The 16,519-nt window shown below is 42.0% G+C and overlaps 1 protein-coding gene across 1 annotated transcript in view; it reads left to right on the top strand.

The window, feature by feature from the left end:
* The window catches only part of LOC113045563 (zinc finger SWIM domain-containing protein 5-like), a 41,374-nt gene that overhangs the window by 20,035 nt on the left and 4,820 nt on the right, over positions 1-16,519 (top strand). The window contains exons 2-10 of the mRNA XM_026205993.1: positions 6,993-7,349; positions 8,681-8,829; positions 9,265-9,415; positions 10,519-10,695; positions 10,784-10,960; positions 12,108-12,254; positions 12,563-12,700; positions 14,347-14,604; positions 15,228-15,363. Coding sequence (XP_026061778.1) covers positions 6,993-7,349; positions 8,681-8,829; positions 9,265-9,415; positions 10,519-10,695; positions 10,784-10,960; positions 12,108-12,254; positions 12,563-12,700; positions 14,347-14,604; positions 15,228-15,363 — 1,690 coding nt within the window. The remainder of the gene's footprint in view (positions 1-6,992; positions 7,350-8,680; positions 8,830-9,264; positions 9,416-10,518; positions 10,696-10,783; positions 10,961-12,107; positions 12,255-12,562; positions 12,701-14,346; positions 14,605-15,227; positions 15,364-16,519) is intronic.

The raw sequence follows: 16,519 nt of genomic DNA, 5'->3' as shown, positions 1-16,519 counted from the left end.
TGTAAAGCCTTAAATGCTAATTTAACTCTTACTTTGTTTGGAATAATGAAACTAATTCTGTTACTATCACTGTAGTTTCACTGTAGTATTATAGTTTAACTTTTCACTTGTTCATCATTCAGGCAGCCTTACAAATAGCATCTACAACTTTTTAAAAGGTATTGTGGAATTCTTTTTTAACTCAAATTGTTGTAACAAGGAGTTTTGGCTAATAAAATCACTATAAATCTTGTTAGGTTAGGAATATGCAGGTTGTTTTCAGGAAAGTTGTCAGGTTGTTAAGTAACAGTTTCTTTGTCTTCTTAAATGAGAGACAGAGACAGTCTTCTCCTGTATTAGATGAGATGATGCACTAAATGGCCCCACATGGGAAAACATTCTTTATTAATATGCTAAATCAAGAGAGCGATCACTTCAGAGTATAGGGACTTGTACAACTAGGAAACCCAAATATGAAATGGTTTTGCAGATATTATTTTTTTTTTTTTCTGCTGTTGTGTGTTAAAGATTTCTGTTCACATTTTTGTCTGAAATATCAATGCACCCCTGGTTTATATGAGAGAGAGGGGGAAGAATAGTTCAGTTTAGAAGGCAGCAGGACAGGAAGGAAATGCAGGCGAGGTATTGCTGCTGGGACAAGCCCAGAGTACATATTGACATTTTCTTACCTTGTAGATGAAAACACTAAGCACACAACAGATGTGAGCTTATTGGTCCTCAGAATTTTTTATTTTTTTGCGTCTTTTATCTGATACTGGTTTTACAGCTGCAGGGCAAACTGAAGTCATACCTCCTCATAGGAAACGGTTTAAGATGGAATGCCGTGGGAGAGCAGAAAGGAGTCTTGACGCAGTGAGGCCTGCACGAGTTGTGCACAAAGCCATTTCCTCTGTCAATCGGTTTTCTTTCCTTTTCTAGTATTGATTGAGGATTTTTTTTTTTTTTTTGGAAGAGTCATGAAATATAAGCTTCTTAAAGCATTATCTATCAGTGCAGGCTATGCTTCTAGTGTGAGAGAGAGCTCAAAAGAGCCATTGTGTCCTGCAGACTGCTGCTTGTCAATTGCAGGCCAGCAGATGGTTTGTACATGTTCGCATATTAAACACAACCAAGTCTGCATTTAGGGAAATGAGCGGTAAAAGGCCAAAGTGCCGCGGAAAGTCTTGGAGGGCACATGCTGATGCACAAGAACTGATGGTGGTTGGCTGTTCACAAACAATCCATCAGTGATCGGGGAATGTGCAGGCCGGTGACCTTTCCTAGCTGTCAGATTGTCTTATACATGCAGGCTGCCCACAAAACAATACCAGAACTCCGCTTTCTATTCATGCACCGTGTCTGGATGACACTTGATACTGACTGTAGTTTAATAAAATGGCTTGTTTTGCATGAGACCGGCATTGTTTGATCATCTTTTCAATCCATCTAGCAAAATAAAATGCAACGTTATCTTTGAGCGTCGTTCTTTTGTGCATCACGTGTTCGTGAGGCATATTTGCTTTCTTTTATAGCAGCTGCACAAAGACAAGAACAGCTCAAGAATTACAATGTTGTGCGCTCGGCGTACCACACACTGTTTTGGAGAAGCATGCTTTCCCTATTGAGCAGGCGAATGAAAACCTATGCATATTCGGCTTGCCTTTTTAGATGCAATAGAAGAAAACCTTGAACAGAAATAACAATGAAAGGATATCCCCGCCTCTCTTTCCACACCGCACGGTTTCACTTCAAGTGCATCTGCTTTTATCTCAAGCAGGACATCTGGTTGCGCTTACGGCCTGTCCAAAAGTGCGATTCATCTCCTCCTTTTCGCCCCGTTCGCCTTCAAATTCATCCGCCTCTCCGGCTTGTTTTCAGCCTTTGCCGTGTGAATTATCCGAGAATAAAGGCTCTTCAGCCAGGCCTAGTTTGCATCAGATGCTAAATTGTTGGTTTTGAACTACCCGGCGCTGTATGATTAGCCCAGCTTTAATTTCCCCCCTTCAATTCACTCACAATGCACACGGCTCGGTCTAATGGAGACCACATACTCCTCTCCGGGTCTTATCTGCTATTTCCATGGATGTCAGACCTGCTGCTCGGTGCTAGCCTGCTGAAAGGGATGCTGATTGAACCCCGTGCGCCTCTTTCTCGAGCTTCACAATTCAGTGGATCAGAAATCAATTATGTGTGATCGTGACAAATGACTCTGGGGGCTGCTGTTTGAGGGACATCACAAATGAATCAATCAAGCCTTTATCAGGGCAGATAGAAGCCCCTGTGCACGCTCTGAATGTATGTGCCTGTGCATATGTATGTCTGTTGTGTGCAGATATATTGGTGGGGGGAGCTAGGATGCTGATGCGGTGTTAACCACATTGCTGCTGGGACAGATGGAAGATGGAGGGGTGGGGGGCTCTAGTGCATGCGGCGTTGGCCCGTTGCCTGCCGTACAGGCCCCCGTTTGGCCTCCACGGCTGATTAGAGGTTAATGGTTTAAGGGCGTGTGGGGACTCGGCTGTGATTGGCCAAAAAGCACTCAAGTGGGCGTGTCCGAGGGGTGGCAGATGGCATGGATAGAGTGAGGCTACGAGTAAATGAATGAGAAAAGGGGACTCCTCTCCTGTTCCCTGATCAGTGGCCATTCCAGCGGTGTGAGCTCCCCCAATATGCCTCCATCCCAAACAGATGGCCATTGAAGCTCAGTGGCTAAAATGACTCCGAAAGCCCAGACTGGATGAGCGTGCATTAGCGGGCATCGCCAGCGGATTAATTATGACTGTTACACATACACAGAGAATTGTAATGTGGCCGGCTGACTCTGTTGTGTCGTGATGATGCCACGGAGCTTGGCGCCACGATTAGAGGTGGACCAATTGGGGTAGTTTCCTGAGAGAAAATAGTCTCCTGTCATATGGATGGTGACACGGAAGCCCACAATCCTTTCCCTGAGATGGGGCACTCGCATAATTTACCCAAACTCCGTTTTATTGTCTAAATGTGTAAGAACATCCATTTGAAGTTATGGTTTTTGTTTGTGTCTCATGCGTGAGCAAAGGAAGCACATCTGTTTTTAGCACTTTTTCTGCCGTTAGAGTTTGGTTTGATGTTCTAGTTTCTTCTACTTTGTCACTCACCTAGTTTCCTTTGCTGGCAGATTAAAGTTCACGTTGCTAACATTTGGCTATTGTTTGTAATTGCTTTTTTTATGCTCTTCTGTTATTGCCATTTAAAGTCAAATTTGGTGGAGATATGGCATAAAAAAACTCTTGCATCTTATAATAATCATTTCAATTCTATGAGAATAGCAATATCTACATCTTAACTGTACCAATAACATCACAGAAGAACATTGACAGCCAGTCAGAATCCACCTGAAGTTAACGAATGAGCATTTAAAGCAACAGACAACATAACTGTAGAACACACTTAATAAACGGATTGTTTTACCGTGTGTTGGTATGGGCGCTAATTAGTCTTGCTGCGGTGATACCGGTGTTAAGCCAGAACACCAGTTGAGGCACTGCCCGTCACCGTCATTTTGTTTTTTTATTAAAGCCTGTTGACTTCTGCCGTTTATCTAAGGTGATTTTGGAAGGTTTTTTTAAACATTTGTTTCTTATTTAATTGGTTCCACAATGTTTGCAGATTTCTATTTTATTTAAACTTTGTGTAATTTATTTATTTTATTTGACATCAAGGTGTATGCCATGCCTCCAAGCTTTCTTATTCTCTTTGCTAATAAACATTCTACGTTTCTTATTTATGTGGTTCAACAGTGTTTGATTTAAATTTTTTTAAACCTATCTATTCTTTGTTCAAGTTATTTGTTAGTATTGTTGTTTATATTAAACATAGCCTGTAGCATGGTGTATTTTTATTTTTTTGTTAAAAGTTCTAATTTATATTTATATATCATAGCATATATATATATATATATATATATATATATATATATATATATATATATATATATATATATATATATATATATAGGCTAAGTGAGTTTGACATTGTATTTTGTTGCCACTAATTTTAAAGTGAAAGTAAAATGTGCACTGGCTTTATCAAGCTATTTAAAAGCGAACGAATGTGAGAAAAAGAGGGACCTCCCCCACCCCACACCACTGCGATACAGGTATTATCAGTGTTGTTACACGTCAATTAACCAATGGGGAAATTTCCTCACCATCACAACTCTAGCGCTAATATAGGTATGGTTAAAGTTATTGTTCTTGGTGTGAATGGAGCTTAAACCTTCTGTACAATTTAGCAGGCCTCTGAAAAATTACGAAATCATCTGTTGTGCCTGGTGCGGACACGGCAGACATGCTCAAGGGTTTCTTTGTGTGGTGAGAATGACTTGATATTAACTACAGCAGTGTCATTATTTCTTCTATATGACGTTGCATGACTCATTTTGACTGACAACAGCACTCCATCTGCTTAGGACATCCATCCTTGCTCCATTTCCCAGCACAGTTCTTTTTTTTCTCTCTATCCATCCCTTTTCCTCTCACCCAGGTAAAAAATGATCGAAAAGCCTCTAAAAGTGGGGGGAGGGTCCGATCTATGCTCACACCATGATGGAGGTTAGCCTGAAAAGAGCAGTTGTGGAGAGCATGGTGGAGCAGCATTCAGTGCTGCATCTGAGCAACAAAAGGCCTGGTGGAGAGGGTGGGGGGGGGACTGAGTTGAGCTAGCGATATGAGAGAGAGAGAATAAAAAGACAAGGAGGGCTCTTCATGTCCATCAGTAGCAGATGCGTGCTCTCTCCAATGCAACCCTTGTCACATGAGCCTATGGGCTCATCTGCTCTTCCATAACCTCATCGACGGACCACGTCATAGATGCCCATCATGGCCAAACCTAACACATGTTGTTCAGAAATTCACTGTCACTGATCAGCACATTTTGTATTAGCTGTTCTTACTAAGGCTATTTTTGTTGTTATTACTATTGTTGGTACTAATTTACAAATGTGATTTTGACTGTTTCTACTGTGTATATGAATGAGACTCTTCTCTCTGTTTTATATTTCCCTGTTTTTCTGTCTTACTCCTTTTTAAGAACATAAAACCCCAAGTCATCCCTCTGCAAAAGCTGATTCTGTATCTGATAAAGGATGACACAGGAGGAGTGGACTCGGACAGCACAATGACTCCTCTTAAAAGCAGTTGGGAAATGCACTTATTTCAGCTACCATTACCGTTAAACATTATCATTGTAGGGAGGCTCACTCGGCTCCATTTGATACTGGGTGGGATGTGTCCTTCATGTGACTAATGTGACCCGGCCGTTGGAAAGATCAAGCAAACTGATGGTGATAGCCAGTTCAAATACAGGCCTGTTTAGTCTCAACTGTAGTTTTTGCGGTCCAAGATAATGCATGATCTGATAATGCAAAGGTTCACATGAAGGCGCCCTCATTGCCTGGACCATTTTTAACATGTAAAACAATACAGTCTTTGCATACGTTGTGGTAGGTAAGACGACCCATTGTTTGCCTTGCAAACATGCATTTGGCCCAACACGTTTACCATAAATCGCTTCCATATGTCATGTTTTGCAAACCGGATCAGTCTTATAGCACGTTTGCAATCGATGCCTCAGAGCTGCGCTAGCTTCATAAAGAAATATCAGTAGCGGCTTGATGAAAACACACAGTTTGATCATTCTTGCCGTAGTTCTTAAAAGAAAAATGAACCTTATAAATGGACTCCCTTCTTACACACTCCTGTGGACATTTGTCTCTTTAACCAAATTCACTTCGAGCTCCGCATTGTGCCAAAAGTAATTTGCAACACATAGGGGCACTCCCTCTCCTTTTCTGTCTTTTATCAAAATGAAAACAGACATCACCATAAACTCCCCTTAATCAGATGGCTCTGTTGTGTTGGCTGTGCCTGAAAGGGTTTGGCAGTAAATTGGACGTCGGATTTCTTTTCTCCAAAATCTCGGGGCTGAGGAGGGGGCCGACTTCTCAGAAGAACTCGTCTGGAAAAGCCTTTTGTGGGATTTGGCAAGGGAACAGCCGGCTTTGCTCATGCTTATTAGGCATCCCTGTCGCACCAGCCGAAACCTAGAAATAATTGTGATGTGTGCGGTTGTCTGTTCCCTGCACATGTGCGTATATATGTGGGCGCATGTAAAGACACCTTCTAGCTCTGGTGCAGTGTGTTCTGGTCACGGAGGCTTTATGCGTCAGCTGGACACATTTCTAGGCATATGGGGTGGTAAAGAATGAGACTTGCCCTGCCTGTTCCTGTCGACAGCCTGTTTATTGAATCATTTCAGCTGTTGACTCTGCAAGGATATATTGGATCCTGATTCTGTCACTTGTAAGCGCGCATAGAGATTTGAGATTCAAATGATCTCTGAGCCCATGTAGTTTCCTGGGCATTATGATGAATGGCTCTATTGCAATGGTTTAGAGTGATACAGTAATTCTAGTCCCCCCACCCCCTTGCTTTGGCTTCCATTATTAATAATTTAAGAGTCAGCGTGAAGAATGAGCAATCCTATTGGCCACAAAGACATGCGTACAGTATTTCTTCTTTCATGCTTTTAGTTCTTTGGTTCTCTAGAACGTTTCACACCAAATAATCATCTAATCTAATAATCTCCAAAAAAGGCTTTAGACTGGTAACTTCATATATTTTGGGAAATTCAAGTAAAGTTATGGATTTTTTTATGATATTATAAGGGCCAATTTCCTATAGGGCTCTACTGTAGCATGATCTACTAGGATTTGGAAGTAGCTCTCAGCAGTTGCATAGCATCTCGCATATCTTGCGGTTTGGTAACCTCTAGCTACCAAACTAGTCTCTTTTACAGTCAAACAATCAGATGTGGATTTGGTAGCAGCCTAATTTGCCTTTAGCCATTTCTTGTTACCAATCTTGACTTGCAACCTCCAGATCCATTTACGTTCATGAAAGACATACACTACTCCAATTACATCAAATGTCATTATTAACTTCAGCTTTTTCTCTCTGCTTCTTCCTATGCAGGTTTTCACCTCAGTGGCACAGTCACAGAGCCAGCAACACAATCCGAGCCAGAGACGACACATAAGGTGGCCATCAGCTTCGACCGCTGTAAGATCACATCAGTAACATGCGGCTGTGGCAACCGAGACATCTTCTATTGCGCGCACGTTGTGGCGCTGTCCTTATACCGCATCCGCAAACCCGAGCAAGTCAAACTGCGGCTGCCCATCTCAGAGACACTCTTTCAGATGAACAGAGACCAGCTGCAAAAGTTGGTGCAGTACCTTATCACAGCCCACCACACGGAAGTGCTGCCCACCGCCCAAAAACTGGCAGATGAAATCCTGTCCTCCAACTCTGAGATCAACCAAGTACATGGTGAGCAACATAAATAAAGAGCCACATGATAACTATTCCTTTCCCACAAACAAATGTTCCATAGAGTTTCCCGCCATTTGAAAGCTTCATTCAACACATTGTGCAAAAATAAATGCCACCTCTTCCTGATCGTTTATCCAAGGAGCTTCTGAAACCAGGAAGTCCATCCTCTAGCCCTCTGACCTTGTTTTAAATAGGAATGAAGGGGTCAGGCAGAAGCCCCTTATCAATGTTTAATCAGTGTCTACACTTTGAATCCGGAATGTGCAGAATGTGTTAACCTCGGCCAAGACGTTTGTTCAAAAGTGCAAAAGGACACTGGAAGCCTGCTTATACAAGGACACACCGCACCTTCTGTTTATAGCAGTTTGCACCTCTCTAGCCCATTGCAGCCATTATAAAGCCATTAAGTACACTAATAATTTACTATTATGCTGAACAGGGTTACATTCTACCACAGTCTAAAGCAGTACAACAAGCACTCTTATTTCAAAGCACTTTATATCCAGCACAGTTGGTTCCATAGATACCCTGTACATGTGCGTAGTATATAACAGCAATGCTTTTGTCACATACTGATGATAATCTACGCTATGAAAGTTATTATTGCTCCCCTAAGTCCACCCAAGCCTTTTAAGAGCTAATCTCTAACTCAAGATGGATCTCCTGATCATATAACACATGCCAAGGACAGGGAAAGGTGCAAGCCAAGCAAAATCAACCGTTCCGCTTCCATATATAGCGTTTATATATGTTTAATACCCACAGGGGGACCCAAAGGGGGCCAATAGGCCGATCAACTCACTGTGCAGTCTGTATATGAAGCAGCTTCATGGTGTCTTTAAGTGGAATTCAATAGGGCTGAATGTGCTGATGTGTTTTGTTCTGGAATGTGGGGGGTTGTAAACCTAAAGTGCATCGACATATTGGAAATACAGTAAGACCATCCTCAGATAAAGTGATTGTCTCTAATGCATTTGGCTTTTCTACCCTTTTTTCTATTGCAAATCACAGTGGCAATGGGAAGCAATCTTTTAAGAATCAAACTTTGATAGCTATGATTTGACTCGCCTCAGTGGTATTATCAGTTTGTAAAAGGGTATTCTGCCAAAAGGAAGTGGTGATATTGATGTTGGCTTTGGTTTAGATTAAGCAGGTTCAGGAACTGTTGTTTTTCAAAGTGTTAATGTGTACAAGCAGATTTTTTTTTCTGGCTGTTATTTGCGTAAGATTTTAACCCAAGGTTTTTTTTTTTTTTTTTTTTTTACTGATAAATGATATATGTTATTGCTGAAAGTATCCAAAGTTAACCGGGTGTATTTCTCTCCCAGGGGCCCCGGATCCCACAGCAGGGGCCAGTATTGATGATGAGAACTGCTGGCACCTGGACGAGGAGCAAGTGAGGGAACAGGTCAAGCAGTTCCTCTCTCAGGGAGGATACTATGGCTCAGGCAAGCAGCTCAACTCCATGTTTGCCAAGGTGAGACACTGTCGCATTCTATGTCTATGTGTGTGTGAAATGCTCAGTGCGAAATGTGCTATTATGGTGAATTATGGGCCCATGAAATCCTAGGAGGCCCATTTAAATCAATGTATTTTAATTAAATGTCAAGCTGCCTCTTATTTTCAATAGCCAGCGCAGTTCATTGCTTTACCTGTCTGTTATCTGAAGATTTGAAGGACTGCACTACAGCCTTTAATATTGATGCTGAATATAGTGCTCAAACGCATACACAAGCTTCTCCATCTTGCAGTCCTTTCAGCTAAAACACTTGTGCTCTTTTTACTGTATAAGATGCTGTATGTACTAATGACTTGCTTTGTTCTTCAAAATATGATGCTGATTTTTGTTAGATACAGGTGTGTGTTAGTCCTGCACGTGATGCCTGAGGTTAAACCAGGATTTTTTGTGCAGGTGAGGGAAATGCTGAGGATGCGCGACTCAAACGGGGCGCGGATGCTTACGCTCATCACGGAGCAGTTCATGGCTGACCCACGTCTATCTCTGTGGCGCCAACAAGGCACAGGCATGACCGACAAATGCCGACAACTCTGGGATGAGCTGGGTGAGTTTTTTCTTCTTAACACGTACGGCACGTTTCTCAGTCACCATCCTTGTTTGTCCTGATAAAAAACATTCTGGAACAGCAACCAATCAGAGATTTTAGGGGTTAGATAGAAGGTTTGGACTATGGATGTTTAATATAATGCGGTAGGAAAATGTCCTACAAGGCCAAATCACATGTTTTGAACAGCTTAGCACAATTAGCCCTGTCTCGTATTTCGTATACATCCTCATCCCTCTTCTGTAAACCTTAATCATTAGTACTTACTCTTTTGCTCCTTGGTTCAATATCCTTAGCCTTAAGCACATTCGTGCATTTGCACCGTCTGACCTGCAGCAGTTCAGTCAGGGCAAGTGGATCAGCGCACGACTGACTTAGTCTGCGGCACATTCAGAGGACCGGCCGCCCACCTCTATCCAGATAGCATGAAAGGGCCAGGATCAATGAGCTTTAAAGCTGCCTCCTATTGATCCGGCCATTTAAAGAGCTTGATGAGAGCACATCCTGAAGAGGCTCATTTGAGAGCTGCGTCTCTGGCTTCCTTTTCCTTCGAAATGGTTGTAGCTGTAAACAAGGCGCACCTGCCAAGTTGACCGAGCATTCGGATTTTGCAAGAGCAGTCACTGTGACCGGAGCGTCTAATAAATGTGCAAGACAGTTCAGTGTTTTAGTTGACAGCTACGCTGATTGGCCGGAGCTCAGCAATTTGGCCAATCAGGGCTGCGTGGAAGTGACAGCAATGGAAAAAGACGCAGGCCAGCCATCTGTTACCTAGAAACAAAAAGACATCGCCAGTTACACGAGCCCACCAGACAAACCCTACACCTGCCGAATTTCATACGCTCCCCTGTGCCAGTGTTTGACATTGATGCACTGGAGCCTCATCTATTAAATGCGCCGATTTTCCATTTCACATTTAGGAGCAAATCAAAAGCGGTGTTCAAAGCTAAACCAGTTAAAAAGTGTATAAAAATGGGAAAAGTGGCAACCTAAAATCTCCTTTCTTTATCCTTTTATGCTCCTTTTACCTTTTTAATTTCTCCCTTGATCATTTATAAGCCACACTTCAGCTATAAAGACGACTCTACTCTGTGGGTTTGCAGGTGCGTTGTGGGTGTGTATCGTGCTGAACCCGCACTGTAAAAGTGAAGAGAAGAGCTGCTGGCTGAGACAGCTGAAGAAATGGGGAGACATGGACATCTGCCCTCTAGAGGACGGCAATTACGGCAGTGAGCTGCCCAACATCACCAACGCTCTGCCACAGAGCAACCTGGCTCAGGGTAAGCCTCCGATCAGTTGATACAGACCTGAAATGATCCACTTATCTCAGTGTCTGGGGCTCACATAACTATGTTTTACTCTGCGTAGACTCACTGGCCCGGCCTAGAAGAACGGTGTTCACGAGAGCAATGGAGGCCTGTGACCTGCACTGGCAGGATAGTCACTTGCAGAGAATCATCAGTAGTGACTTCTACATGTCCCCGGCCTACCAGAGAGAGGGAGAGAGCCTGCTCTTCAACCCCCAGGGCCTGCCACTGTGGCTAGGTATGCATTTACATATTTCTCCGGGATTTCAAGCTATGTTTGTCCATGCTGATTCTGTTCAGAGCAGCCGGTCAATGCAAGTTTTTCCTACAGCAGACTCTGAACAATAAAGACATGTTCACGCCACTATAAAGTTTTAATAATCACTCTAATTATATGAGAATAGGGAAGTCCATACTACAGCTATAAAAATATGGATACAGTACGGATGTCATTGCAATTTCTTTTCCAGCTGAAGAGCAATAAAACTATTGACAGCCATTTAGAATCGACATGTGCTTGAACATTTAAATCAACAGATGACGCACTTTAAGTTTCACTAACTTGAATGAAAATTCTGTCATTAATTACTCAGCCTCATGTCGTTCCAAACCTGTAAGACCTTCGTTCATCTTTAGAACAGAAATTAAGATATTTTTGATCAAATCTGAGAGCTCTCTGACCCTCTGTAGACAGTAGTGCAACTGCAGTGTTCCCAGATCCACAAATGTAGCTGGGACATCAGTAAAATAGTCCATGTGACATCATGGGGTTTAACCGAAATTTTACGAAGCTATGAGAATACTTTTTAATGCGCAAAGAAAACAATAATAACATAATTAAACCACCATTTTGGAGAGTAACCCAGAATGTAATCAGACTAAATCGTTGTTTTCCTTCAGTAGACAGCGCTTTTATGCTGAAAAATTACAAAATTGTGGTTGAACCAGTGATGTCACATGGACTATTTTACTGATGTCCTTGCTACATTTGTGGATCTGGGAACACTGCAGTTGCACTGTTGTCTACGGAGGGTCGGAGAGCTCTCGGATTTGATCAGAAATGTTTTAATTTGTGTTCCGAAGATCTTACTGGTTTGGAACAACATGAGGCTGAGTAATTAATGACAGAATTTTCATGTTAGGGTGAACTAACCCTTTCAAAATAAACAGAATGTTATGGTTATCACTTAGTTCTCCTTCTTGGTGTAACGGACCTTAAGTCTGAGAGGAAATGTCACTCTCAGTAAAACACTTCCTGCCATGTGTTGTAATCGGTCTGATTTCACTTCTGCATGAGCTTCCATTACAGTTTTGTCTGATATTGAAACCATCCCATCTTAAAAGAACCCCACCATGTTTATACTGTATCACGTGACTGGTTCCAGATCACGTGCCTACAGCATGCGCCAGGGTGGATGCTCTGCGTTCGCATGGTTACCCCAGAGAAGCCTTGCGACTGGCTGTTGCTATAATCAACACCCTCCGGCTCCAGCAGCAACGGCAATTAGACATATACAAGCATCAGAAGAAAGGTAACAGACACTGATCTGCTGTGCATAACATACGGCCTTGCTTAAAATGCTCAGGACGAATTCATTATTGTTAATCAGAAGCGTTATCTTTTTGATAACTTTTTTTTAATTTTGTGACCATTTCTACGTGTATGTGTAGACATTAAAAGAAAACTACAGTTACTCTTAATTTGTGGACAGAAATTTTATGAACAGCCATGTGTGCATTTAAAATGAAAGAGCGTGCTTGTTTCATAGTATAATTTAGGTATTTACATATTGATGCATATGTCCCTAATACAAGTAAATATCTCCCGTTGTGTCCTCAGAACTGCTGCAGAGGGGAATGACCAACACCACCAATCTGGAGGGCTGGGTGGGCCATCCCCTCGATCCCGTTGGCTGCCTTTTCGCCACCCTCACGGAGACGTGTCGAGTGGAGGATGACAATACCATGGATACCGGAGGTACACAATTATAGGCTGTCATTGGGCTTCTGTCCTTTACGACTCTCAGAGAGAGACGCCTTGGGCATTATTTGGTTCCTCACTCAGCAACTGGCCTGTCTTTGAGAGCTTCATTCAGTCTGCTGGAGCCCCATCTCCTCGCTCTTTACAATTGCCCTCCTTTTCTGAGCAGTGTTAAAGGGGTGCTATTGTATCAGAAAGGTCATTCTGCCCACTCAGTGGTGTAAAACGTATAAAATCAATCAGCATTTGCATTCCATACATCCCTCCAAGCTCAGGCCAATGGAAAGTGTCGGCTATTGTATTCCTGTAGTGAGTAACCCACAGAGAGGCATTGTTTGCCTGAATAATACTGGCAAATGGTACTGTGACTTGGGAGTTTTGTGCGTATCTGTTCGCTGGTTCCGTCGTAGCGCTCCCCTTTTGGCCACGGCGCTGCAGCGGTCGTGTTGGCTTGTGTGTGCGCCTCTTGTGCATTACTCTGTATGTTTGTATGTGTGCTAGAGAGCATAGCTCTTTGTTTGACTCTGTTGCACAGTTGGAAACATCTGGCATGTGCTGGGATGGGGGCGGACTCTTGGTTTTATCCAATCAGAACATCCGAAGGTCAGGATCTTAGCTTAGCAGGACCAGCAACAGCAGCTGTAGCAGCGGCGGCAGCAGTGTGGAAAGCCAAAACAATGCTCCCTCTAACCCCTCTGCTTTACTACTTATGTGGTTTACTGTAAACCAGGGCTCTGGATAGTGCACCATAACTTGGTCAAATTGTTTTGTGTGGGATGATTGTGAGACACCAATAGAGATGTTGTTTTCCAGTGTAGCAAGATGGCGGTGAACCCATTGATCCCTGTCTGCTGCCCACTGTACAAACAGAATTGGCCAACAGGATAAATTTGCCAGGGGGATTTAAGTGAGCTGGTGATGAGGGTCTAAATTCTTACCGAACAGATGGTGTTTTTTCTCAGTTTTGGTACAGATATCATTAGACACTGATACAGATGACTTAGTCTGTGGTGTTTTTATATGTTATCTAAGATTGGGGTCAGTAACAGTTTTTTTTTTTTTTTTTTATTATTTTTTTTTTTTTAAGAAATACTTTTATTTAACAAGGATGCATTAAATCAATTAAAAGTTATAACCGCAAATCTTTATTACTTATTTTTTAATTGTTACACACATTTAAAATAAATGCTGTTCTTTTGAACCCACTATTAGTCAAAGAGTCCCGAAAAAAGTATCAAAAATATTAAGCAGCTCATTTTTCAACAATCTTAAGGAATGTTACTTAACCACCAAATCAGCATATTAAAATGATTTCTAAAGAATCATGTGACACTGGAGGCTGAAGAAGTGTAAAATAAAAAATAAATTTTAAAATAATTAAAATATGAAATTAAAAACTTTTCTTTGTAGTAAGTGAAAATGTAGTCAAAATGTAATATTTCTCAATATCCATTTTACTGTACATTTAATTATATAAATACAGCCTTAGTGAGCGTAAGAGACTTATTTCATTTTAAGAATTTAAAAATCATACCTTCTCATAACTTTTGAATGGTAGTCTATATGTACTTGCCTTATTTCCTAGAATGTCTTTATTGTACAACAAGCTGTAAAGTGACAAACACCACTTTGTGTCCAAATAGATTCAGGTGAGCCCAAGCCTCCAGTGTACCAGCATGTGCCGGTGTGGGGATGTCCAGATGGAGGGGAGTCGTACCTGGCGCTGGCGCTAGAGGTGGCGCTGATGGGTATGGGGCAGCAGCGGCTAATGCCCGAGGGCCTGTACGCCCAGGACAAGGTGTGTCGAAACGAGGAGCAGATCGTGGCCAAGCTGCAAGAGATGGAGCTGGATGACGTTTTAGTGCAAACACTCCGCAAACAAGCCATCCTCCTTTTAGAAGGTACAAACTCATTGTTCTTAATATTACGTCTACTTTAGAACCTTTTTGCTCTTGTCATCACCCTGTAGGCCCCATCCTCTCTGTGTGGAGCTGTTTCCTCCCCTCACTGTTCTTTTGCTTTTCCCACAACCTTTTTTCCCCATGTGGATCGCTGTCTACTTTTATCTTTTCCTCCACTATCTCTAGCCTGGATATATATATGTTTGTGTGTGTGTGTGTGTGAGAGAGAGAGAGAGAGAGAGAGAGAGCGATGGAGTGCTATGCCTGTAAAAAGATCCGCAGGCTGGCCTCTGCAGTGTCCCCAACTCCCTTCCCCAAAACAGGCCACCCTGCATCTGAGCCTCCCACTGACACGCGGTGTAACCTTAGAGCAGACATCTGCGCTGCTACTAGGGAGGACAGACTCTGTCAAAGCCCATGAGGCCTTGCCGCCTGTTTGCCTTCTCATCGTCCTCCCCAGCCGTCCCAGCGATACGCTCCACTCAGATTTCTCTCTCCCCACTTGCTGCGTGTGCCCTCACTGACTCACCAGCCTCCTGTCCATCAAGCCCGACTCAAGCCTGCGATCTGATATGATGGACAGCGCAGTTCTGATGTGCTGTTCTCTCTCTCCATATGTCCAGGTGGTCCCTTCAGTGGTCTGGGGGAGGTCATCCACAGAGAGAGCGTTCCCATGCACACGTTTGCCAAATACCTCTTCACCGCCCTCCTGCCACACGACACAGACCTAGCATACAAACTGGGCCTTCGTGCAATGAGGTGAGACTCTATTTCTCTCCATCCAAAGTCCACGTGTATTATCTATAGGGTTTATATATATATATATATATATATATATATATATATATATATATATATATATATATATATATATATATATATATATATAGGGCTTATATATATGCTAATATCCTGATTGTTTGCAAAAATCACTTTCTTTCTAATGTGGGAAAACAGACCAAAACAGGATGTCGTTTCATGATGTACTGTACTGAAGTCCAATCAGATTCAGTCTAGGATGAAAATGTCCCTCTCCCTTAAAAAGCCTGCAACTTACTAGCAAGTAGCAAATGGCTGTGTTATAAATAATGTAGTTTATTTTAATTTTTTCCTTTGTAATGCCCCACACAAACGTCCTCTTTCAAATATTTTTTCATGGTTTTAAAGTCTCTTATGCTCACCAAGGCTGTATATGTTTGATAAAACATAGTTAAACATTTATTATAGTGAAATATTATCATGATTTCAAATAACTTTTCTATTTTAATAAATTGTAAAATGTCATTTATTACTGCGATTTTGAAGCTGAATTTTCAGCAGCCATTACTCCGTATAGTGTCACATGGTCTTTTAGAAATCATTCTTATATGCTGATTTGCTGCTATCATCATCAAGGTTGAAAAGTGTCAGTTTAGAGCAAATGAATGCATCATTTCTGAATTAAAGTTGATTTACAAAAAAACAAAAAAACACCAACCTAAACTACTATTTTAAACCATAGTGTACATCAAAACTGTAAAAAAAAAAAAAAAAAATTTCTTGTTTCTCATGTTCATACGAAATGTGTGCATTGTTTTCACCTCACGTTAGACTGAATCTCCACACTGTGTGTTACCCATTCTGATTCAAGCCCTATAAAGCCTCTATGGGACCTTATTACTGTATATCTGCACTGAGGCATCATTATCCGAATCTAGCTCATCACAGTCCTCTCTAATACACAATCAATAGCACTGCTCCCTCTGCGCACCTTCTGCGAGTCTGAGCTGGTGGTGTGGTCTAATGTGTTCACTCAGGCAGGAGTAGCAGAGCGTAGAGCGCCATTTCAGAGCTAGCAGAAAATAGCACACAGTATTCTGCTAATCATGTCTGGGTAAACTGAATCTAGAAAGACTACAAGAAAATAAATGGAAAA

Source organism: Carassius auratus, chromosome 27, assembly GCF_003368295.1.
Source record: "Carassius auratus strain Wakin chromosome 27, ASM336829v1, whole genome shotgun sequence".
Taxonomy (NCBI): domain Eukaryota; kingdom Metazoa; phylum Chordata; class Actinopteri; order Cypriniformes; family Cyprinidae; genus Carassius; species Carassius auratus.
The sequence above is the reverse complement of the archived record's forward strand: the minus strand, read 5'-3'. Positions and strand labels throughout refer to the sequence as shown.